General features: G+C 42.7%; 2 protein-coding genes across 7 annotated transcripts in view; one reads left to right on the top strand and one right to left on the bottom strand.

The window, feature by feature from the left end:
* Window positions 1-382: 382 nt before the first annotated feature.
* ago2 (argonaute RISC catalytic component 2) lies at window positions 383-18,279 on the top strand. Of its 3 annotated transcripts, none has more exons than XM_061092254.1 (20): window positions 383-593; window positions 1,817-1,864; window positions 2,915-3,095; window positions 3,191-3,311; window positions 3,424-3,605; window positions 3,743-3,879; window positions 3,966-4,100; window positions 4,831-4,918; window positions 5,081-5,228; window positions 5,321-5,440; window positions 6,064-6,186; window positions 6,325-6,458; window positions 6,896-7,080; window positions 7,840-7,999; window positions 8,129-8,219; window positions 8,767-8,961; window positions 9,082-9,216; window positions 9,358-9,459; window positions 9,622-9,821; window positions 9,918-18,279. In XM_061092254.1, the coding sequence occupies exons 1-20, from the start codon at window positions 575-577 to the stop codon at window positions 10,024-10,026; spliced, it is 2,613 nt and encodes an 870-aa protein (XP_060948237.1). In that variant the 5' UTR covers window positions 383-574; the 3' UTR covers window positions 10,027-18,279. The 3 variants fall into 3 exon arrangements, with proteins under 3 accessions (XP_060948237.1, XP_060948236.1, XP_060948235.1); XM_061092253.1 differs by having other exon boundaries at window positions 8,767-8,973; XM_061092252.1 differs by having other exon boundaries at window positions 4,783-4,918.
* A 946-nt stretch (window positions 18,280-19,225) lies between these two features.
* pals2b (protein associated with LIN7 2, MAGUK p55 family member b) overlaps window positions 19,226-23,491 on the bottom strand; it is a 24,610-nt gene continuing 20,344 nt past the window's right edge. For all 4 annotated transcript variants that reach the window (XM_061092555.1, XM_061092559.1, XM_061092556.1 and 1 more), the window contains 7 exons: window positions 23,211-23,342; window positions 22,942-23,038; window positions 22,566-22,634; window positions 22,313-22,474; window positions 22,031-22,233; window positions 21,760-21,888; window positions 19,226-20,847 (listed from right to left, as the gene is read on the bottom strand). In XM_061092555.1, the coding sequence (XP_060948538.1) occupies window positions 20,671-20,847; window positions 21,760-21,888; window positions 22,031-22,233; window positions 22,313-22,474; window positions 22,566-22,634; window positions 22,942-23,038; window positions 23,211-23,342 (969 nt within the window). In that variant the 3' untranslated portion in view covers window positions 19,226-20,670. The remainder of the gene's footprint in view (window positions 20,848-21,759; window positions 21,889-22,030; window positions 22,234-22,312; window positions 22,475-22,565; window positions 22,635-22,941; window positions 23,039-23,210; window positions 23,343-23,491) is intronic.

The following is a 23,491-nucleotide window of genomic DNA, read 5'->3' as shown; positions in this document are numbered from 1 at the left end:
AGAATCGCGCTTTGTGCGGTTTTTCAATTTGAATCGGGGTCGAGGCTGAGCGCGCGCGTCCCGGGTCTGACGTCACGGAGAAGGTCATCCATCAAGATAGTCCCCCCCCCGTTCACTTCTTTAGACACACAAACCGACCGATATAATATTGTCCAAAACGTGTACACACATTTAAAAAAATTTAATATTATCTAAAGGTTTGGTGTCTATACTTTTGTAGTTATTGAAAAGGTGGAATTAACACATAGTTTCCCGTCGGAAAAAAAACGCCTGGTCTCGCTTCTCTAACCGGAAGTGACCAAAGGCGGAAGTAGGCGGCAGGGAAGCCTCTCGTCGTGCATGGCCCTCTCACTGCTGTTTTGTGTGTTGGGGGGATGGGGCCGAGCAGAGGATGAGAGTCTCCACACATTCACCACTTCGCTAACTAAATATCTTTCTTTCCGAGCCGGCTTTCCTCCATCCGCTCCGTGTACACCCACGCCCCTTCGACCACGCATGAGTTTCGGTGGGATTCGGCCAAAATAAAGTGGAGCATCCGCACGTCCACGACTCACGCTCAGAAAAAGTCGACAAAATGTATTCCTCTCCCGGAGGTAAGTGCTAAGGCTAACGCTAGCAGCGGCTAATTGATGCGGCTAGCTTAAGGAAAAAAGAACCGACTCACTAGTTGTAGCTCCTTCGCTGCCACATTGCAGCGACTCGTTGCGGGAAGACAGACCCCCGGGTCCCGTCCCACTGCCGTGTACCACCGGAGCCGAGCGATCCCAGTGATTAAGAACATCTCGTTCCCAGTCTTTAAGTGGAGGCATTAGGAGGAGAGGTAATCTTAGCTAGCGTGCAGCCACAACGAGCCGCTGTTAGCCGAGCTAGCTTCAGCGGTGGTGCCTCGTTTCGGCGACTTGCTGCTAGCTTTCAGATGTAGTCTCCGGAGGTTGCGATCGATTGGTTTATATCGTCTGGGTGAATCGCCCGATTATAGACAGATCGCGGCGAGATCATCTCAAAACTAAGCACAGAGTGGAAGCAGAAAGGGTAGCCTGTGATAATGCTATCTAATCTCACCGATCTTAGCAATGCTTGGCTAGCACTATCTTCTTAAGGGAGGCAGATGTAGCTGTGTTGACATTGTTTTGGCCCACGGAATAAACACATCTCCCTGTTAATGCATCACAGACGGTGTGACATTAACATATTAAGGACATCGGCTCGGGTCAGATACAGTTATAGCTCAACACCTGACAAGCAGACTAGGATAGATAATTGCAACATTCCTTAATCAAAGAGGGTTTTCTCTAAATCATTCCATTATTAAAGAACACACTGTGCTTTTGTTACATTTAGTTACTATTGTAGTGTTTGTTTGCCATGTCACAGGAGGCGTCTTTCTTGTTTCGTTGCTGAGCTGAAGTATGAATTCACATCCAGCATTAGTCTCTTCCCAGGAGAACGGGTGGTTTCAGGCATAGTCAGATTGGCAGCTTGCAGCATCACTCCTGTGTGTGTATTGATAAGAGTGTCTTTAAAAGTCGCCCCTGATTGTGGATGGAGGCGGTCTGGAAGCGATAAGAGAGCCAGACATACACTGAGAGGAAGCAAGTGTTTGCCGTGGAGACATACACGTAAAAAGATGAGTGGCAATCTCCACTTATGGCCACTAGCTATACTAGGAAATTACCAACGATCTCTTCATGTATGTCCTTTTGATAAGTGGCTCAAATGTTCATGTCCCCTCCCCAGTATGTGTCAGGACAGTGTGTATTAGACCAAGTGGATTTTTGTGTGTGCAATCATAACATGTAATTTTTGTCCCCTGTAGCTACCGAGATGACCGAGGCCCCCCGTTCCTCCGGGTCATTAAGCTCCGGTAAGCGCTTCCCATATTTGGTCCATAAAGCCTTAAACTGGTCTCTGCTGTCGGCCAGTTTAAGTGGCCAACTGCATTACACTTTTTTTCTAATCCCTCTATTGTCACAGTCATTCTCATTCAAAGTACATTTTAACTGTCTGAGTGAATATTGAAATTGACCAGGAAATAGTACACAGGTAATGTGCCGCCACAGATGAGATTCTAAGGGCGACGGCGTGGTCTGAGATTGACAATTTCCTTTTAAACGCAACCCCAGTTTGTGCACTGAATAGCAGTGCGCTTTTACACACTAAAGGCCATTTAATAATGCCTACCATATATTATTAGGTTTTATGGGTGTTATTGTGCATGAATGAACGGAGCTGGAGCACAAAGATAAGGCACTGAGGGGAATGGATAGAGTGCTCTCCCTCTGTCTGACCGTAGCATCTGAAGTTGCAGTTATGGAGCTTCTTGGTTCAGTTTGTTGACCAATGATGAACACTTTTAACATCTTGTGCAGGATGACATCTCAATATGTCCCTAACGGTTCAAAAGGAACAGGCTGCCTTTAAAGTGGCTGGTGGGAAAGGTCACAAACTCACATATCTTATCAAGTTTTTCCAGCCCCATCAAAGCCTTAATACTCACTCAAAGATATGTATCCAGGATACAGTTCAACAGAACGCCAAACTACGTCCCACAAAATTATCACATAGTTGCATACATGTATATTTTGCATATATCTTGGATCATTACATCAAGGTAGCCAATAAAAAGAAGAATAGACATTTATTACATCTCTAAAGTCACTCAATCATGCTCATGTGAGCAGTGTCTTGTTTTCCAACACTGTGAAAACGGTTATGATTAGAAATGTTAGTACAAGTCACCCATACGCCTTTTTTCTGTAAAGATCGGCTGAAAAACACACACTTCTTATTTGTTGTGTCTGTTAGTGAACCATTTCAGTGAGCATACATGCTATGTATGGGATCAATACATATTTCACGCTGGTTTAAATATTGTGGGAAATGACTAATCTGTCAAGTGATCTCAACTTTCTAGATCCCCCATCTTCACCGGTGCCAGAATATGTGTTCAAGCCACCATCACGGCCAGACTTTGGCACCATGGGCAGGACAATCAAGCTCCAGGCCAACTTCTTTGAGATGGAAATCCCCAAACTGGAGGTCTACCATTATGACATCGACATCAAGCCCGAGAAATGCCCCAGGAGGGTCAATCGGTATGTACACACACACTTGTAGTTCTTTAGCACCAGCATCCATGTTGGAATGTTTTCGGCACTGTGGTAATTTATTTGTTTCATCTTGTTCCCAGTGAAATTGTGGAGCACATGGTCCAGCACTTTAAAACACAGATCTTTGGTGATCGAAAGCCAGTGTATGATGGGAGGAAGAATCTCTACACAGCCATGCCCTTACCCATTGGCAGAGACAAAGTATGAAGTCCCCAGGACAACCAGCTATAGAATCTCCACCTTTTTAAGGAATTTCATGAAAATCAGTGAAAAAAATGATGTCTATTTATTTGCTTTCCCTTCTAACACACAGGTAGAGCTCGAAGTGACCATTCCTGGTGAGGGCAAGGACCGCAGCTTCAAAGTATCCATCAAGTGGATGTCCTGCGTTAGTCTGCAGGCTCTGCACGAGGCCCTGGCAGGGCGGCTTCCCAGCGTCCCCTTTGAGACCATTCAAGCCTTGGATGTGGTCATGAGGCATTTGCCCTCAATGAGGTGGGTCTTAGAATATTGGATCTTGTTTCATATATGAGTGATGTGTTGTATTTTTTGTGTCTTTGGTAGATGTCATTCTTTCAACCTGTTCACCGGATAGCTTCTGTTTCTCTTGACGTTTCATTTTTCGGTTAAAGGTATACCCCAGTGGGTCGTTCTTTCTTCACCCCATCAGAGGGATGTTCGAACCCCCTCGGTGGTGGCAGAGAGGTGTGGTTTGGCTTCCATCAGTCTGTCAGGCCTTCCCTCTGGAAAATGATGCTCAACATTGATGGTAATTTTCACGTCGCTCCTGCAGTGCTTTTGTGAGGTAATGGTGTTTCTGTCAATCTAATCTCCGTGTCCTTGTTTTGCTTCCAGTTTCGGCCACTGCATTCTACAAAGCCCAGCCTGTAATTGAGTTCATGTGTGAGGTCTTGGATTTCAAAAGCATTGAAGAACAACAGAAGCCCTTAACGGACTCTCAACGAGTCAAATTTACAAAGGAAATCAAAGGTAAGTAATGTTGTGTTCACTGAGTAATGACTCTGTTTGACTGTCTTTATTTTGTAGGTTTTTCTAGGTGAAGTGTCTTTAAAATCAAGAGTAGGATAGTCAGAAGTAGTAGTATAGTATATAAGCAAAACCAAGTAAATGGCTGAAACAAGTTTGGTCATATTTTTTACATGTTTTTCTGTTTATGTTGTAACAAAGTGGCACAAGAGGGAAATAGTGACGTAAATGAGACAATTAAGACGACATGTTCGCCAGCTTTTTCAAAGATTCTGGTCTTGTTTTCTAACATCCTGATTATATGACTGCAACATCTTCTGACAAAATCCCCATAGACATATATTAGACAAAGACGGGGGCTGTACTGTCATTTCAGTCACATTTACATACAAAATGATGAGTCATAGAAACGAAGTTAAAATCTCATGCAGGTCTGTGTCAGCAGCTATGCAGTCAATTAAATCAGAGGCCTAGAGAGCTGTACCTTTGTAGGGAACCCTGCATTTATGGGGCAATACTGGAGACTTGCTATGGAATGTAGTTAAGGTCTTTCCAAGAAGTCTCTCGATTTAAACCTGAAAAGTTGGCAAATTTTGCGGCAAAGGTGCTAAATTCGCCGCATTGCCCATGAACGTCCCCCCCCGGTCAACGTAATATAAACTGTGTCCACCAATTAATTTTGAAGGATCAACGGACAGTGGGGGAATTTCCAACTCTCGTCTCCTCTGTCCAGGTCTGAAGGTGGAGATCACTCACTGTGGGCAGATGAAGAGGAAGTACAGAGTGTGCAACGTGACCAGAAGACCTGCCAGCCACCAAACGTAAGAATGAAGTGTTGTTACACAACATGTCAAATGCATATTGATGAAGGAATGTATAATAACACATTGATTACCAGTGATAGAATTCTCTCACTATGAAAAGTCTGCTAAGTGAAAATGACCATCAGGCGTATTGAGTGTTTCATTTATTTATTCCCATAGGTTCCCTCTGCAGCAGGAAAACGGCCAAACGATTGAATGCACAGTAGCACAGTACTTCAAAGATAAGTACAAGCTCATCTTGCGATACCCCCACCTCCCATGTCTACAGGTGGGACAGGAGCAGAAGCACACCTACCTACCTCTAGAGGTAAATATCAACGTCTTGTGTGATCACAATATTTGCCTTCACAAGAGTGACCTGATTCACATGTTGTGTTTTGCTTTGTGCGTCCACTCCAGGTGTGTAACATAGTGGCAGGACAGCGCTGCATAAAAAAACTGACAGACAATCAAACATCCACTATGATCCGCGCCACAGCCCGATCTGCACCAGACCGTCAGGACGAGATTAGTAAACTGGTGAGTCATTGGGAGATAAATGTTTACTAAATGCAAAACAAAATTGTTTTCCACAGGGTTGACACTGTTTCTGTATCAGTTTGAAACAGTAAACAGTAGAAATGTTGACACTGTGCCGTTAGATGCCAGGATTCATCGACAGTGGTTGCCCGGAGATCGGGGGCCAAAAAAAGCAAAAAAACGGTCAATGAGATAGAATCACAAACTTTATGAAAACATGACCCAAATAACCCCAAACAACAAAGGCTTGTAAAATCAATGGTTGTAGCCGGTCCACTGACACATGACTCCACACCAGAGAACCTTGAAACATGCACATGTGACAGCTGCTGCTGCTCAACAAATAGTTCTTACCAACCAGCTGTCGGTATTCCTGACTGTCATGACCCCCAGGACCAGGGCTCCAGACTCACTTTTTACACCAGCAACATTCTTAGTTCAACAAATATCTGTTGTAGCACAGACGAGGCATAAACCTGAACAGTTTTTTTCTACCTTTGTCTGAAATAACAGGGACAATTTTTGAAGAGAAGAAATCATAATCTTACCTGAAATGTTAATTTAGTTTGCAGTTTTTCTGATGAAGCGTAAGCTAAGAAATTCACGTGTCATTTTTCTTTCAGATGAGAAGTGCCAATTTCAACACTGACCCTTACGTTCGCGAGTTCGGAGTGATGGTGAGAGACGAGATGACGGAAGTGAACGGCCGAGTCCTGCAGGCCCCCTCTATTCTGTATGGAGGCAGGGTACGTGGAGCAACTGCTGATGTACTCCTCACGCATTTAATTTCACACAACTCATTCATTGATATTGAGTTACATTTCTAACCTCGTCGTCCGGACAGCGAATGGCTCTAATGCGGCTGCTGTTCTTACTATTTGCAGAACAAAGCAATAGCCACACCTATCCAGGGAGTATGGGACATGAGGAACAAGCAGTTCCACACAGGCATCGAGATCAAAGTGTGGGCCATCGCCTGCTTCGCACCACAGAGACAATGTACTGAACTCCTGCTCAAGTAAGTGACGTGCATAGAGTGCATCTTCCCCAGCATACAGGTGCTCTTTGTTTGCTATTGAACAGGTGTGAGCGTAGCTTGATTTTCAAATGTTGCAGCGCAGCAAGGGCAATGAGGTTGTCTTACTTGATTTGTGCTTCTGTTTTAAGAGCACACGTTAAGCATGTACAGCTGTGCCATGCATAAGCCAGGCTATATCCTTTGCTTTCATGTACGTAAGTGTATGGTAGAGTATGTTACAAGCTTCATCATGTTCGATGCCAAATATAGTGCAATGGAAGACTAGTTGATTTATCTAGGTTTCAGATTTTCGTCTCAGGTTTACAGCCGTGCAGGCTCCACATTGTGCTCTGGAGTCCTCGACCTGCTCTCGATTTTGCTGTGTTGTGGCTCCGTCTTTTGTCCGAATGAATAAACAAGTTCCTCATCTGTCTCAGAGCCTTCACAGATCAGCTGAGGAAGATCTCCAGAGATGCAGGGATGCCCATCCAGGGTCAGCCTTGCTTCTGCAAGTACGCCCAGGGAGCGGACAGCGTGGAGCCCATGTTCAGGCACCTCAAGTACACCTACCAGGGCCTCCAGCTGGTCGTGGTTATCCTGCCGGGGAAGACGCCTGTCTACGGTGAGGCGTCCACTACTACTACTACTGCTGTTTGTCGTTATTAGAAAAATAAATTTTCTTCTCCCAAAGATAAGAGGCATGAGGAGATTCCTGATCTTAATTAAATTAAAGACTAAAAAATGAATTATTGTATTAAGTTAGGTCAACACTTCTCATTCTCAAGGTACCAGCTTGTATCCAACTAATTTTAAGTTGTGGACAATCTGCTTATTCTACATATTATCATTTCCAACAGTTAGAGCTGCTCACAGTAAGATATCTGTATATATTGAATATAAACAGTATTTGTCTGAACAATGATTCAAAGGTGGAATGCAAATTAGGTAGTTATAAAAGTTTTTGTGTTATCCGTGTCATGCTGATCACAAACTAATAGATTTTATGGCAAGGCAAAGCTTGCACAAACTAAATCAGAGAGTTATATTTGAAGCTTTGACAGTTGCTCTGGTGAATCCGAACCTGGCTTCTGCGTCAGAGCCTGCTGACTAGGTTTAACTGCTTCTATTTGTGCCTAAGGAGATAACCACAAGGCAAAAAGGGTTAAATCAACCACATTCTCTCTGTGGTCCTCCCCATCTGCTCTCCTGTTCCCTTCCCAGTCATTAAAACCTCAGTAAACCTGTTTCATACGTGCACAACAGCCAAATTAAACCACTTTGTTGCCTGAAAGTTTTCAATGGCTGTGATTGGTGGGTGTAGCTGTGTGCACTTGATCATGTTTAGTTTTATTGAAATCTTTTATTTGTCTTTGTGTCGTAGCTGAAGTGAAACGTGTCGGGGACACGGTACTCGGCATGGCCACGCAGTGTGTCCAGGTGAAGAATGTTCAGAAGACAACACCTCAGACTCTCTCCAACCTCTGTCTGAAGATCAATGTGAAGCTGGGTGGAGTCAATAACATCCTGCTCCCACAGGGCAGGTCAGTGGACATACTACTACACTCTAATTGAAATCCTGACGGTAAAACGATGAAGCCCACATGAGTCTCACAACCGAAATGTTTGTTTTTTCCCATTGTCCCTTTGTCTGCACTGTGTATTTGCTCCAGGCCGTTGGTGTTCCAGCAGCCAGTAATCTTCCTCGGTGCAGATGTGACTCATCCGCCTGCGGGAGATGGAAAAAAGCCTTCAATCGCTGCTGTGAGTAACATTACAACACAACCAGAACAGAGTAGCTTCAAAAAAAGTGAGGTGTAATATCATTATAGCTGAAATTACAGAGAATAACCAACCGTCCCTGAAGCTGTGGAGCTTCTTTCAGCTCATTGCATTAGTCTAATGGTCTCCACATTTACTTAAATGTTGAGTTTCAGCTGCTCCCACCAGTCGCTGTATGTTTCAAGCAAGAATCCACTGCCGAGCTTAGAGATGCACACAAGTTCCTGAAAGTTGAAGCACATCCCTGCAAAGTGACTCGAAATTGAGCAATGAAAGTTGGATTTGAAAGTAGGCAATTTGTGCTAAGAACATCAGCCATCATGACCTAATAAACATGTATAAGCACAGGACCTGAGACCTAAGAAATCATCATCCAACCGTCTTATTGTCTGCACTTAAATTCCCCAGCAAACAAGAGTTGTTAAAAGTAATCAAAACATATCACCCTTTAATTTCTTACATTGTATTTTCATTACATTTTCATTCTAGATAACTTTTTTTACTAAGGATATTTGCTCTTCCTCATCAGGTTGTTGGCAGTATGGATGCTCACCCGAGCAGATACTGTGCCACAGTCCGGGTGCAGCAGCACCGTCAGGACATCATCCAGGACTTGGCCACCATGGTGAGGGAGCTTCTCATTCAGTTCTACAAGTCCACCCGCTTCAAGCCCACCAGGATCATCTACTACCGCGATGGCATCTCTGAGGGCCAATTTAACCAGGTGGCGTGCACAGTGAGGATGTTCTTAAAATTCTAAACAAATTTGTGTTGCTCATTTCTTCCAAATCCACACATTTCAACTTTTTAATCTGCAATATATTCTTGTCATGCACTTGTGCAGGTTCTTCAGCATGAACTGCTTGCAATCCGTGAGGCCTGCATCAAACTAGAGAAGGACTACCAGCCCGGTATCACCTTTGTTGTCGTGCAAAAGAGACACCACACAAGACTGTTCTGTATGGACAGAAATGAGAGGGTCAGTATTGCATCATTGAAATTAATATGAATATTGATTGTTTCATTGCCTCTCTCTGAAATGAGAGAGAGCCCATTGCCACTGTGCTGTAATTTGTCTCGGTACTTAGGCACTAACACATTTTTTGGTGTATTTCTGCAGGTTGGGAAGAGCGGCAACATCCCTGCAGGCACCACGGTGGATACGAAAATTACTCACCCCTCCGAGTTTGACTTCTACCTTTGCAGTCACGCTGGAATTCAGGTAAAAATAGAAGTAGGATCATGTGGAACTGAATCACCAAGTGAAGCATGCCATGTTTCTCAGAGTTACTTCAGAAAAAGGGACAACAAATCTAGGTTAACAATTATTCATGGCTCAACGGGTTTTGGCTCAACCCCTGTCATTCATTGTTTCTCCTTGCAGGGCACCAGCCGGCCGTCTCACTACCACGTGCTCTGGGACGACAACCACTTCACTGCAGATGAGCTGCAGGTTCTCACCTACCAGCTTTGCCACACTTACGTGCGCTGCACCCGGTCAGTTTCCATCCCAGCACCAGCCTACTACGCCCACTTGGTGGCTTTCAGGGCTCGCTATCACCTGGTGGACAAAGAGCACGACAGGTAAGAATTCAATGGGATTCGCTGTATTGTAAACCTTGTCTTTAAACCTCACACAAAGAACCTGGAGGACACTAATTCTAACTTTTCACATTTCAGTGCTGAAGGAAGTCATACCTCAGGCCAGAGCAATGGGCGCGACCAGCAAGCCTTGGCTAAGGCCGTTCAGATCCACCAGGACACGCTGCGCACCATGTACTTTGCCTGAGAGCACACAACCCCAGGGTGGCGTGGGTGAGACTGATGGAACACACTACCATAATCCCCCTGCTGTCTCGCCGTCGGCTCTAGATAACATCACAGTGGTTTTACATCGTGATCTTCCTACTTAACAAACCTGTCAGCTGCCCATACACATCTACAATTGTACCTGAGCCCCTAGCCCACCCAAACCAAGCCAGCTATTAGATTACAATGCAAAGGAATCCCTCTTTCACAGGGGTTGAGTCAGAGGAGGTTCATGTTACATGTCGTGACATGTTGTGCATTCGTGTGTTTGTACTTGTTGTAGGGGAATATGTTGCAAAGTCTGAGAGGAAGAGGAAAAGTTTTTACACTGATGGGTGAAATCTACCATTTCTAAACAAGTGGGAACTAACATTTTACATTTGGGGAGGTTTCTAATTAAGCTGTTCACCCTCCTCCTGTCTTTTATTGTTTGTCATGGTCTTGGTGCTCGAAGGGCGAAGGAGGCGTCAAAAAGATGAGGGGTCCCGTTCACTGTTTATATGCCTGATGTTTCGCTCCTCTGACAAACATTATTTATCAGCCAATCAAAGCAAAGTGCACTGACCAGAGTGGGTACTTAACCTGGACAAAAGTACTTAATATATTGGGGATGTGTGTGATTTTTCACATAGGGCACTATGTGATGAAAAGTGCCATTTAAGACCACCTTTCTATCGTCATTTCTATGTAAAATACGATGATATATTTGTCCCACATCTGCTGGGGTTCCAGTATTTGTCCTTGATTGACCTTGACGACCATTTTATGCCAAATCTGGTGACAATTTACAAAAGGATTCCTTGAGTCAGATTTGTTTTCAAACCTCGAACCAACCGTTTATTCTAGATGGGGTGGCTTTTAGTGTCCAGATTTAAAGTGCAGCAATTTTATCCTCCGGAACTGATAGAGTTGCACCAGTAATTCCCATACGAGAACTAGTGTATTGGGACTGGATCCCAACAAGGACTCCTTTCTAATGTACTCTGAGCCATGTTGATAAAACCACACACACACACACACACACGATGTAGAAATCAACATAGAAGGGATCTTGATGAAATCAGTTTTCCTTCCTTCCGTTTTTATAGTCTATTTTAATTTCAATCATTTTATTTTGTAACGATGTAATATGCATGTAGCTGACTCATCTTTTTAGACATTTAGGCATTTGTGACAATTGTTCCTTTCTCCTACTTGTACACATTATCCCTTCTTCGGCAGAACAAGCGTTTTCTGCGGTGTCTTTGTCAGAGCAACGTTTGCGTGGCGTATCGATATCCGGGCGTACGGTACAGTGGGGTGAAAGTTGAGTTTGACTGATTGAAATTTCCTTTAAAAAAACTCTTGAATTATAGTGTTTGCTCCGGGAAACGGGAGCAGTCGTCGCACAAACGCTTGGGTTTTATGCAAATGACTTTTTGTGAGTCTTTATACTATATATAGTAATGTTGGTAATAAGGTATATTTTGAATAAGCTTTCAGTGAAGGCTGCTGAAAATACTATAAAGATTTTTGTTAAGGTGACTGGCCCACATGTAGTCTAAATTAACACTGTCTATTTGTATACAGATTTTAAATGCAAATATCCTCTTGCCTTTTGGAGACTGTTACAGTCTTACTAATAATTCTAGACATTTCCTAACACCCCACCTAAGTTTTACTACTAAGTTAAGCTGGCGAATGTTCACAGCCCTGATCAGAGGCAAGTAGTCTATTTTCTAACTATGCATCATTTTTAACCAAGAGATTTAACAGTGGGTTATCTCACTGGAATTTAGGTCATTTATAGAGGTAGATAATCAGGGCCTTTTTTTTGTTATCGTAGTTTTTTTAGCATGTTGCATTTAGTAGCGTTTCTTAGTGCTTATCAGCATCTTCATGCCTTTCTAACGGGATGAAGTATTTATGTGGTTATTTGTAACATTGTAGATTTTATAACCTTTAAAAAGAAAAAAATGTGGGTGTATCCTTTGTAACACACGATCTTTCTTAGCCAAACAAGATTACAAACTTTTACATGATTTAATAATCAAAAAAAAGACATGGAAGCACAACGAGACATGTTGACCTCTGGGTGCTAGAAGTTTTCACTGTAAACCACCTTTAAAATCCTCACTGGATTTGGTCCACAGAGCTCTTTCTTCGTACGCTAAAGGAAGCTTCATCATTTCGAGGGTCTTCTCTTCTCTCTCAAATTGACGACCTCTCCGTGTCACCCTCTGAACTCATTACCTGCGAAGCAACTAGAAAAGCCGACTGACTGTGTTTGTGGGGCATTCTGAAAAAAAACAAAAAACCACCTACTTGATATTTACTGTTATGATGTCAATATTGTTGTTATGGGTGCTGGTCTCACAACATGTAGATTCGGATGCACTTTTGATAGCAGAACGTTGGTATGGCTTCTATAGATGTAGGTCCTCAATCCAAGCAGGAGACTCGGCCATACTGTGTGACACTGGCGTAATTGTATGGAAATGGCCGTGTGTTCTACCTCTTGTTACCTGTTTTAAGTGTTATGGTAACATCACAACACTGGCCATTTCTGTATAATTACCCCTGCTATCTCTCTAATTGGCATTGTTTGAGTCTTGCATTTACAGTAGAGGTTTAAAAGGCTTGGCGTGCGTGATGTCCAACGTGCTTTTCTTAGTTTGTCCTTGTGATTTTTAGTAGTTTCACTCAAACTGATAAGAGAGAATGTCTTTTTTCTTTCCTTTTTAGTGGTTTTGAGCGTCTAGCTGTACGACCAAATCCTTCAAGTGTGTTTGTATTCACACACAGCTTTTCCCTGCGTTTGTTCCTTTAATTCTATGCACCAATGAAAAGAGGGACATTTGCCCGACACGTGCGTTTTTTTTCCACTGGAGAAGTGTGACAGTGAATGCAGAGCTTGTCATAGACAAATTGACGAACAGCGTTACTCGGGTTCATTTACAGACTGTTAACTAAAGTTGCTCGATAGCGCAAAAGAAACAAGAAAACAGCTGAGAAATTCCCATTAATAGATGTTTGTATCGAAGCGAGGTCAATTTGATCGGGTCAAATTCCCCACAGAACATTTATTAATTAGCATATTAACCTAATAACAGTACAGTTAAGTACAAAGCTCTGCATTCTGTAAGGTGAACGTCCTCTTCTCTGTGTGAATGCCGGCCTTTACGATGCTGCCACGAGCATCCACCTGAGTTAGTGTACTTGAATGTTCAGTCTCTCTATGGGATGCCTGGGTGTTAGAGTTCAAGTCGGCGTTGGTCGTTCTCAAGAAGATGCCTGAGTGACATTTTGACCACAATAATAGCGGGTGTCCCCCAAAAAGAAATTTAGCTAATTCCAAACACCAAGATGTCATTTAGGAGATGTGTTTACTTGTCATTGCTTCTTTTGTTTGTTTGTTGTTTTTGTTGTTTTTTTTCCGTTACCGATACCAGCACCTTAAAATACCAGATTACAATGGCATTGCTTTTTTTTTCCTGGAGATAAAACTCAAAACATTTGACAAATGTTGTTTTTGCACTAAACAAGAATGGACTTTGTACCTGTCGCAGCATTATGACTATTATCAGGTGGCGGAATGGCGGACATTATTTTTCCCTCTTTTTCTTTTGTTGGTCAGAAAGCAGCAGTTGGCATTGGTGGCTTTTCAAAATGGAAGATGCACAGAGCCTCAAATATGTGCGCTCGTCTAGCCGACCAGCATTTAGCATGTAATCCTAAAACAAAACAAAAATCCTGATGCCTTTAAATGTTAATGAAAGAGTGAAACTTTGTAGTCGCGTGGGTGGGATGCCTTTGCATACTGATGTGGGTGAAAGGTGCTTCACGCAAAAACAATCGTCACAGGATGAGTTGAAAATCACCAGTTGTGGATGATGCCGTTTGTCGGAGACGCGATACCAAAGTGCTGTGCGATGAGTAAAGTGCAGGAAGACGGCAGTGTGCATAGGAGATCATCCTGAAACCAGCCATGTCGGACATATCGATATTCAGAAGAGGCTTTATACCTTTTTCATCAATCTGCCTGATCATGAGCTAAATGGAGAATGTGTTTGGAGTAGGGATGTCACAATACCTAACATTGTAGCTGTCGATAGGGATACGATGAGATTTCCACGATTCTAGATGGCCCATTCGATACCACTGCAACTGAACAATAAATATCATTAACCTCATCAAACACTCCTTTTATTTTACATATTTGAATAAGAAAAAAAACAGTGGCTATGTAGCCTTCAAGTTCTAATTAAAAAGAATAGACTTATTACATTAAAAAGCAGAACACTGGTATATAGGAAAATAACACGCCTATATACTCGAGTGTTCCTGCCCCGATCCCGAAGCAGCAGCTGTAATCTCTGGTTCTGTTAAAAAAAAATAATAATAATGTGACAATTTTGGCACCGACTTAGTAATGAAGTATTGCTTCTCTTGACATCCCTAGTTCGAAGAAACAAAAACACCAGCCTGGATGAATGTGGCACTGCTCCCTCAGTAAAACAGTGCCCAAGGTGCTTAGGTGTCCATATTACCTGCAATGGGAACCATAATTATTAGACAACACTTTTTCTTTATCAGACGCGTAAATTAAATGCACACCTCGACCTCAGTTCAGCTGTTTTTCCGTTATCTGGAGGGGACAGAACCGGGACAAAGCAGGTTCTACAAATGGCTGATTTGTAAATAACACACTATATCGTAAGATAATTTCACTCAGCAGATATTCCTCTATGTCTGTATGTTTAAAATTTAGGGTTGAAACAGTGATCAGCCCGTTACCTGACTGGCTTTTGAATAGTTTTTGGAATTTAAAAATAGCTTGATTTCAAATGATGCGACGACTTATACACCAGTTTATTCCAAACCTCTTTACCCTCGGTGTGCTAATGTCTTTCCTCCAAACCCGTTTCCTGTAGAGAAACTATCGCTGACATAAAGAAACCTCTTGTAGAGTCAGACCTATTTTCCTAGCTCCAAATAATAACTATGAATGTACCTAGAGCCTGCGTGGTGTGTAATATTGTACAGGCGATCCATCCAGTCAACTTATAGTCATGTTTGCTTCTCGTGTACAACCTTTTTCTTTTCCCTTTTCTTTTTAATTTATAGGCTTTAACAGTTGCAGAAAGTATTATGTTTTCTTTAATATTTCATTAATTCGCAGCTCATATAATATATCTTCTCACTGTGAGACCTAGAAGTCTGCAGTCGTCTTGGTCTGGTTGTGTCGGCTGCTGTAGCTTTTAGCAGGCGAACCTTGTCTCGCTGGTGCAGAGGGGGGGGGGGGCATCTTTTCCGTGCTTAGTGGTGCTGTAACATACGAGCCGTGTGCGTATATACGATTGTTGCTTTTGTGTGGGATCTTGTTTGCCGTTGACTATTTGTGTGTTCTACTTCTTTCTGTCTGAGCGGAGTCATCATGTACAAATCGTGTAAAGTCCTCTCCCCCGAGTTTGATTCACTAACTAATTAGCGCAGTGCCACTTGTTGATTCTGATCTTTACTTTAGTTGATTGTATTACTTCCCAGTTTTTTTTTAATCCCACCTTTACGACAGCTTTACATGGCGCTCTGTTGGTTTCGGCCGAGCTACTTGTCCCGTTCCTTTGCCTAGATGAACCTTTTCAAAGCACCACCTTGTCCATGCGTGTTTATCATGCCAATGTCCATCCAGTTAGCCGCGGCCGTGTGACGCCAGTGTGGTATCGAGGTTTTTCCGATACTCTGCCGTTGTTGTTTTTCTTAGCTAGTCTGAATTATTAAGTATACATTCAAATGGGTTTCTAGCAGTCCTGAAGAAATGACCTCTCACGTCCACCACATGCAGCTCCTTCAGCACACAGAGCTGGAGTCTCTTTGTCATTATTCTATAAGCGCCTTGAAACCCGATGCAGCTCATTTCTACTCAGAGCGATAACAAATACGCTGAAGCTGAATTTTAAATCACATTTTAACAAGTTAATACACACTTACATCCTTCAGACCCCTTCGACCTTTCGGCATCTGACAAAGAAGGTGGATGCTCTCGAGTCAACTCAGCCGAGATGTGACCAAGCTGCACGTGGTGGACATCAGGGGTCTGGCTCGGGGGTGCAGTGAATCTGACCTCGACCTTGAGAACCGCTACCAAGCTTCACCAAACCAATGCCATCCAGTTGATTTACTTACACGCAGCCAATCATGCAAGACTTACGGCAACGCATTTTTGTTTTGTTCCTTTTCAAAGCATTTCTTGTCCTCAGATTGGCTTGGCTTTATATTTACCAACTTGGAGAAAAACTACCTCAGAGCAGAGTCAGGTGCTTGCTGAATATCCCTAATTTTTAACCGCGGCAACAAAATCAAAAATTGTAGTGACCAAACCAATACAAGCCAATATCTCGTGAGAGCACGGTTCTTTTCTTGAACCTCGACTGGCCGGTTGCTTCAGAGACACGTTAGGGGACCAAATCTTTGTAATCGGGAGTCTCGTCATTTCATTTTAGTCCTTTTGATTTTCAACTGGCAGCCACAAAAAATATACAAGCACAAATAAGGATTCAGACTGCATCATATGTTAAATAATTACTTTAAACCATGAGAGTGTGTTAATATTCCAGATACATTTTGGTGATGTAGAGGGAATGTTTGTTGTGGCGATGAGGGTTTTCTCGGAAAGACGTAGTACAGCAATAATGTCAGAGTGAGAGCTACGAGTTGTTGGTAATTATTCGTTGGTCTTTACATCGGTTAGTCATCTTGACTCAGTTCAAGGCAACGCTCGAGAAACATTTGAGACTCTTAGTCAGCAGAACACTTATCAAATGGAGATTTATGTGGAAACCAGCTTCTCTGTGGTTGCTTTAAAAAGATTGTTGAAATATTCAGATAGTCGCTCCGTGGGATCAAATGCCTCCATTTCTCTGCCGTGTGGAACCCAGGACTGCAATAAAATCCGGGCTGAATGTCCCTCGCTCTTATTCAGTTGATTTCCCCCCTTTCTTTCCTATGATTACCCGACCTCGACGCCATTTTTGTTTAGGGTTTGACGTATAGTTTTGCATGCAACAAGTTTCAAAGGGAATATACACATTTTACCGGACTTTACAGTGAACCAACATCATTGTAAACATCAGCGAAAGGTACATATGAGGATGTGCGGCGGATAGCGTCAGGTTGTTGTCATTTAAGCGTGAACGGAAGTCATCCAGTGTGGCGGTAGTCGATTTGAATGTGTGCCTTTTGTGGGTTTCTCTGAGTCCTCTCTACATTCAAACATACAAGAATCTGCTGCACCGCATGAAAACAAGACTTTTTTTCCCATTTTCAATTATCATGCAACCTTTGGTGTAGACGCTGCATAGAACGATCAGTATTTGTGTTTTGCACTTTCAAAGCAGTCTCAAAAAAAGTGTCCATGTGAGGATGGGCAGAAAGTGAAAGAAAAAAAAAAAACAGACGAGGTATTTTATGCTATCAATAGGAAATATAAGGAATAATATGACTTTGAAGAGCTTTTCTAAAAAGGTTGATATATCTATATATATTCATGAAGTACCTCATAAGCCTGATATATGCTGCATTGACTTTTTTTCTTTAGTGTACTTCATATTTTTCAAATAAAAATTTCATTTTTCCCCTTTTGGGAGGGTTGAATGTCACTACAGGCTGTGCAAACGCCACAACCAGTTCGTCTCGCTAGTCTGTCCTAACAGAGGAGTGTGTTATTCCCTGTGGCCAAATGATAATTAGTCATTTATGCAATTTATACTCTATGGTCTCATCAGAATATTTCTCAGCTGTAGCCACGTCTTCTTGTGCTGTCTTTATCTTTTATTATTTTGACATCTTCCCTGTGTCTGTGTAGCCAAAAAACATTGGGTTTATTTGACAAAGAGTTGACATGCTGCGAGCGTCCCCTGGGGCTCCGTGGTCTAAAACAACTGTTGACTCAGGTATCGCCGTGAAAGGGCTGTATCTGTTTCCTGTGTCCCCGTCCCACACCCCCCCTCTGCACCTTTGTCTTAACATAGCCTTAGATCTTTAGTGAGGTTCCTATTTGGCCTTAAAAGTTGAACAAATTCCAGTATGCACTACAATTCCACAGACTTGACATCGAGCTCGACTCCTGTTCAGACACATTTCTGAATGTGTGTATTTTTTTTTTTTTTTTTCTTCTTCTGCCCTGTTATCTACCTCCTCTGAATGTAGGGGCTGTCCTGGAGTTGGAGTCGACTGCAAAACTTTTAGATTTTCTCGTTCACTCAAAGAAAACAAGACAATCATCTGTAGATCCTTGAAAAGTATAAAAAATCCCCCCGCGTTCATTCTGTCTTAGAACTTATTCCAGGACACTCCATTTCTCCTGATGCTCCCCCCCCTCCCCCTCCCCGCTCTCATTGGCCATTGCCATTTTTACATTGTGCGATTTTTTTATTTTTTGTTCTTTTTGTTATTGTAAGCCATGATGGAGAAGCAAAGTGACCAAAGTCTCTTGGCAAAGGCAGCCCTGCACAGCCGTGTGAATTCAAACCTCCCTTCATTTGTGTCATTTTGAGCTCAACCTCTTGAGTTGTTTTATTTCCTCTCTTCTCTCTCTTCCTCTTTCCTCCATTATTTAAACCACGACATGCCAAAACTGAATTTGCTGTCATTCCTGTTCTGGTGAGGGTCTTTTTGCTGATTTTTAATTTGTTCACATCCACTGCTAAGCTCCTTGTTCTTGTTGTTGTAAAGTTGTAAGCTTTTTGATTTCTATTTTACATTTCCTTGTTTGTTTTTATTTTTGTTAACAATTATGCTTACAGAACACAAGATATGCTGTAAAACCCTGTTAGAGGACATAATGTGAATACGTATCACTTAATGTAGTTCACTCTTTGGCTTGACTGTAAGTTGCTATTAATTAATAAATTGTTTTAAAAAAAGTTTTCTTGCTGTCTCACAACTTTTGTAATGTATGTTGTTGATCGATTTTTTTTTATAACTTTCAAAGGATTGCTCTTCGCCAGACTACTTTTAATAATGAAAAGAAAAGCCCATCTTGCCATGTAATGGGTTTCCTTTGGTCCTCTCTCACAACCGCACAGAGTTGGTTATAGTCAATCTGCTGATACACACACAATCAAGAATTTAGCTAAAACATCAATGAAGAAATAACCTCCTTGGTAGAGGTCATCATTTATAAAAAAGAATTACCCATGTGAGGTTTAATAAACTTTATTCTTCATAACCTTGCTGATAAAAATGTAAAATCAAATCTGTGGACATGAGGTTGATGTGAACACCTCAACAGGCAGTTGAGCTGTTTTTCTGAAACGTGGCACAAATTGATCTCAGGATGTTAAAATGTTACATAAATCACAAAGAATATTCATCAAAAGCTCATTTCCTTTAGTGAAATGGTAATTTTCTTTAATGCTCTCTGGTTTTGACTAAGATTTACAAAGCATTATGAGACACAGTAGTTCTAGAAATGTACCCTTTGGCCTTGCAAGATGCATTCACCATCCAGCATCACATTATTTCATATTACAGCCTGTAGTTGAACTACCAATCCGAGTTAAGAGGTGTGAATTTCAAACAGTACTTGGAGTTTGGTCGGGGGCTTTGGCGTAATGCAACACTGACGATAGAGACCACAGGGAGGGAGAGGAATTCATCCACATTCACATATATAAAACATTAATAAAGTGGTTAACGCAGTCAGTAACAGTGGTGATCACACTCCAGACACACACACTGAGAACAGGATCATTTCAAATCAAAGTAAACGATCGTGTGCGAACAAAACACTAAACTATAAAAATCACCTCACAAAAACTACAAGAAAAACAAAACTACACAGAATTACCAGACACAGACAATTCTTCATCTCATAAAGTCGTTTTTCTTTATCTTCACAGAGTTGTGCTCTTTTGTTTCCCTCCGCCCACTTCCTCCCGTGGACAAAACCAGGAGACGACTTTAGGACCCGCTATGTTAACATCAAAAGATTCAGTTGTAGGGAGGTGAAATAATAAAAAATAAAAACACACAGCCACACGTCGCTCAAACATGGCGACGGCGTTTGACACCGAACGGTTTCTTGGACAACGACTGCTCTTAATCTTCTAACTCATCGTCTCTCCTCATCTTCATCGGTGAGCCTGGAGGGTTATTGTTAATCCCGGGGGTCCATGAGGGAAGACGACAAAAAAACAAACAAACTAAAAAACACTTTGAAACCAATAAGACTACAAAATAAGACGTGTCACTACCACATCAATAAATTAATGCAAAAATATGGCCCGAGTACGAGACCAGATTTTCTTTTGTTTCATTCTCACTGGAATTCCACATTGAATAGAAAGATCTTTCATAAAAAGTTATAAAATAAATAAGCACTCTTTCCCTTTGAGTTTGGAGTAGAAAAAAAGTCGTGAGCCGTGCAGGCCTAAGAGGAGAAAGAGCAGTAGGAGGTTTTTTTCTTTTTTTATAATTATTAATGTTATTTTGCAGAAGTATCTCTGCACTCGTCTCCTCGTCTTTGGCCTTTGTGGTCATAAACACTAACATACGCACACACACACACTCACACACTCTCTCTCACTCACTCACACACATGCTGATGGGTCAGTGGGACCCGCTCAGTGGCTGCGGCTGGTCATCAGTACACCCAGTTCACGGGCACCCACTGGGGTTCACTGCACAGTTTGTCCACAGCGGCCTGTAACGTCTCGAAGGCCTTGTCCAGGTTGTCGTTGACGATGGTCAGGTCGAAGTAGTGGCTGTACGCCCTCTGGATGCGGGCGCTCTCGTCCACCGTCTTCCTCAGGTCCACATCCTGTTAGCAGACACGTTGACAGGTGATTTGTGGAAACTTAGGGAAATGAAGTGTGTGAACTTTACGGAAGGATTTATACACGTGATATGATGTTATACATGTGTATCATGGTTTCTGCAGGATTAAACAAGTACCAAGTTTTTAAGACCATAATAATAGGAATTTTAGACCTTTGTCAAGTTTGACGGATATGAAGGAATATCACAGTCCCATAATCACTTAACCCTTAGTAGAGACTAACCACGTAGTGAAGCAGACTACAGGCAGAGACAGCGGGTATCATTAGTCTTTCAAAGAGCCAAGCAGATCAATTCTGAGTGTTTGTCGTCTCAGTTCCACGTTGCTCTTGTTTCCAGTTTTATTTTATTATATATTTACCATTATAATATGGTAAATGGTCTGTATTTACAGTATATAGTGCTTTCCTAGACTTGATGGCCACTCAAAGCGCTTTAGCACTTTTGCCATTCACACACACATTCATACAGTGCATCTTTGTGCTAACATAGTGTGCTAATATCTAATATTGTTGACAAAGAACTACAATACTCAGAGACATCACAAACTAATTTTAAAGTGCCAGGAGCAGCATTTAATATTGATGTGATTAAGACCTAGCACATCACATTTAACACATTTAAGAGTTTTCAAGGCCTAAAATTCAAATTATTTAAGTTTGAGACTTTATTAAAAAAAAAAATGTTAAACTCAGAAACCCTATAGCATATAAAGCAATAAATTAATTTATTGTACAATAAATAATCAAATATATATAGTAATACTTCACAGGTGACAAAAAGGCTAACTTCTGTTTTTGATAGTTGAGTAAATTTTATTTAAGCAATTTAAATAAAACCTTGAACTGTGTCTTTTACTTGTATTGTGTGCATGTGTGTGTGCGCATCAACCTACCGTGAGCTGCTTGGTTGTGATGCCTGCGTCCACCACAGCTTTGTGCATGGCCTTGAGTGTATCGAAATCTGGCGCCGCAATGAAAACCACGTAGGGCATGAACTCCGCAGTTTTGAGAACCTTCAGAGCCTGGACGGAGACACGAGGGAGATATTACAGCCAAAACAAAGAACTTGTGTTTCTGAATCACCACTTTCCCCAGAATCAACCTCTGCTGTCCCACTGCTCTAAAGACACCTGACGACCTTCAGTGTCTCAAACCGTCTGGTACCTGTGGGTTGACGTCCAGGATGCAGGTGCGTCCCGTGTCCACCACCTCGAGGATGGAATCGATCTTGGTGCCGTACAGGTTGCCATCGTACTCGCCGTGCTCCAGGAAGCGGCCGCCCTTCACGTCCACCTCCATCTCCGTCCTGCTGGTGTAGTGGTACGAGTTTCCGTTCAGCTCGTCGTCACGGGGTCGTCTCGAGGTGTCTGATGGAGGAGCATCACGTTTGATTTGACTTTTTGTGACAGAGCTTTAAAATACAGTGAAATGCGTTCAGGAACGTACATGGTATGGTTGTGCCGAACTTGGTCGGCTGGAGGACCATCAGCCGGTTCTTGAGGCTGCGGCGACCCACGCCCTGCGCACCAATCAGAACCAGCGTCTTCCTCTGGAATGCCGGCACTTTCGCCACTTCCTCATAGATCTGCAGCTCGTGTCGGTCAAACTCTGTGAAAACACAATCACACTGTGAGCCAATCACAGAAAAAGGAAAACAAAGATGTGAACCGAGGGTCAGCAGCGTTGGGAGTTGTCTGACCTGCGTTCTTGGCCGTCAGGTACATCATCTTCTTCTTCTTCTTTCCAGCTATAGTGCCACAGAGGATGCCTAGAAAACAAGACTCAACATCATATGTGCTTCTTCATTTGGCAGTTATGGTGTTTGGCCAAAAGGGGGCAGGTGTGGACCATTTTAAAGTAAAAAAAACATCCTCTACCCAGACGCATTCACCATGAATCAGTTTAAAGTGGTAAAAGCAATTGAGAAATCTGGCAGCGAAACAGTTGACAGACCTTTCTGGGGCCGATCCATCTTTTCCACATCAGCACTGCTCAAGAGGAAGACTGTCTCGAACCAATCTCACTTCACAGCATCTTTACAAAAACACCACCAAGAAACATCCGCAGGGACCCACCTGATCCTTCATAGTCTCGAGGGACGAAAGCTTTCCTCTTCTCCTCCAGGAACTGACTGGGTATCAGTCCTGTAGCTCCTGCCACCACATGACACGCCTGGAACAAGATGGTAAATCAGTTCATGTCTTCATTTTCAGTGACAGACATCCATCCATCCATCCATCCATTATCTACACCACTTATCCTAAGAGGGTTGAAGGGGGAGCTGGAGCCAATCCCAGCAGAGAGGCAGTGAAACATAAAGGAGAACCGATGAATGAAGGCCCACCTGCCACCAGTTGGGATCCTCCCTGTTGACGATCTGAAGGATGTCGCCCCTCTCGAAGGTCATCCCGGCCTCCCGACACGGGATGAGGTTGTCGCTGGCCGGGTTGTAGTCAAAGTACGGCCTCACGTACACCTGTCGTGAACACACGCACACGTTTAGCTTGAAGGGTTTGTGGTCATCGGACCAAAGGACAAACGCCGTCTCACACTGACGCCCTGTTCAGACCCGGTGCTAACATCCGTCCTGGGATATCCGATCACAAGTGGTCAATGTTAAGTCCG

This window comes from Limanda limanda, chromosome 19 (genome assembly GCF_963576545.1).
Source record: "Limanda limanda chromosome 19, fLimLim1.1, whole genome shotgun sequence".
Lineage (NCBI taxonomy): Eukaryota > Metazoa > Chordata > Actinopteri > Pleuronectiformes > Pleuronectidae > Limanda > Limanda limanda.
The sequence above is the reverse complement of the archived record's forward strand: the minus strand, read 5'-3'. Positions and strand labels throughout refer to the sequence as shown.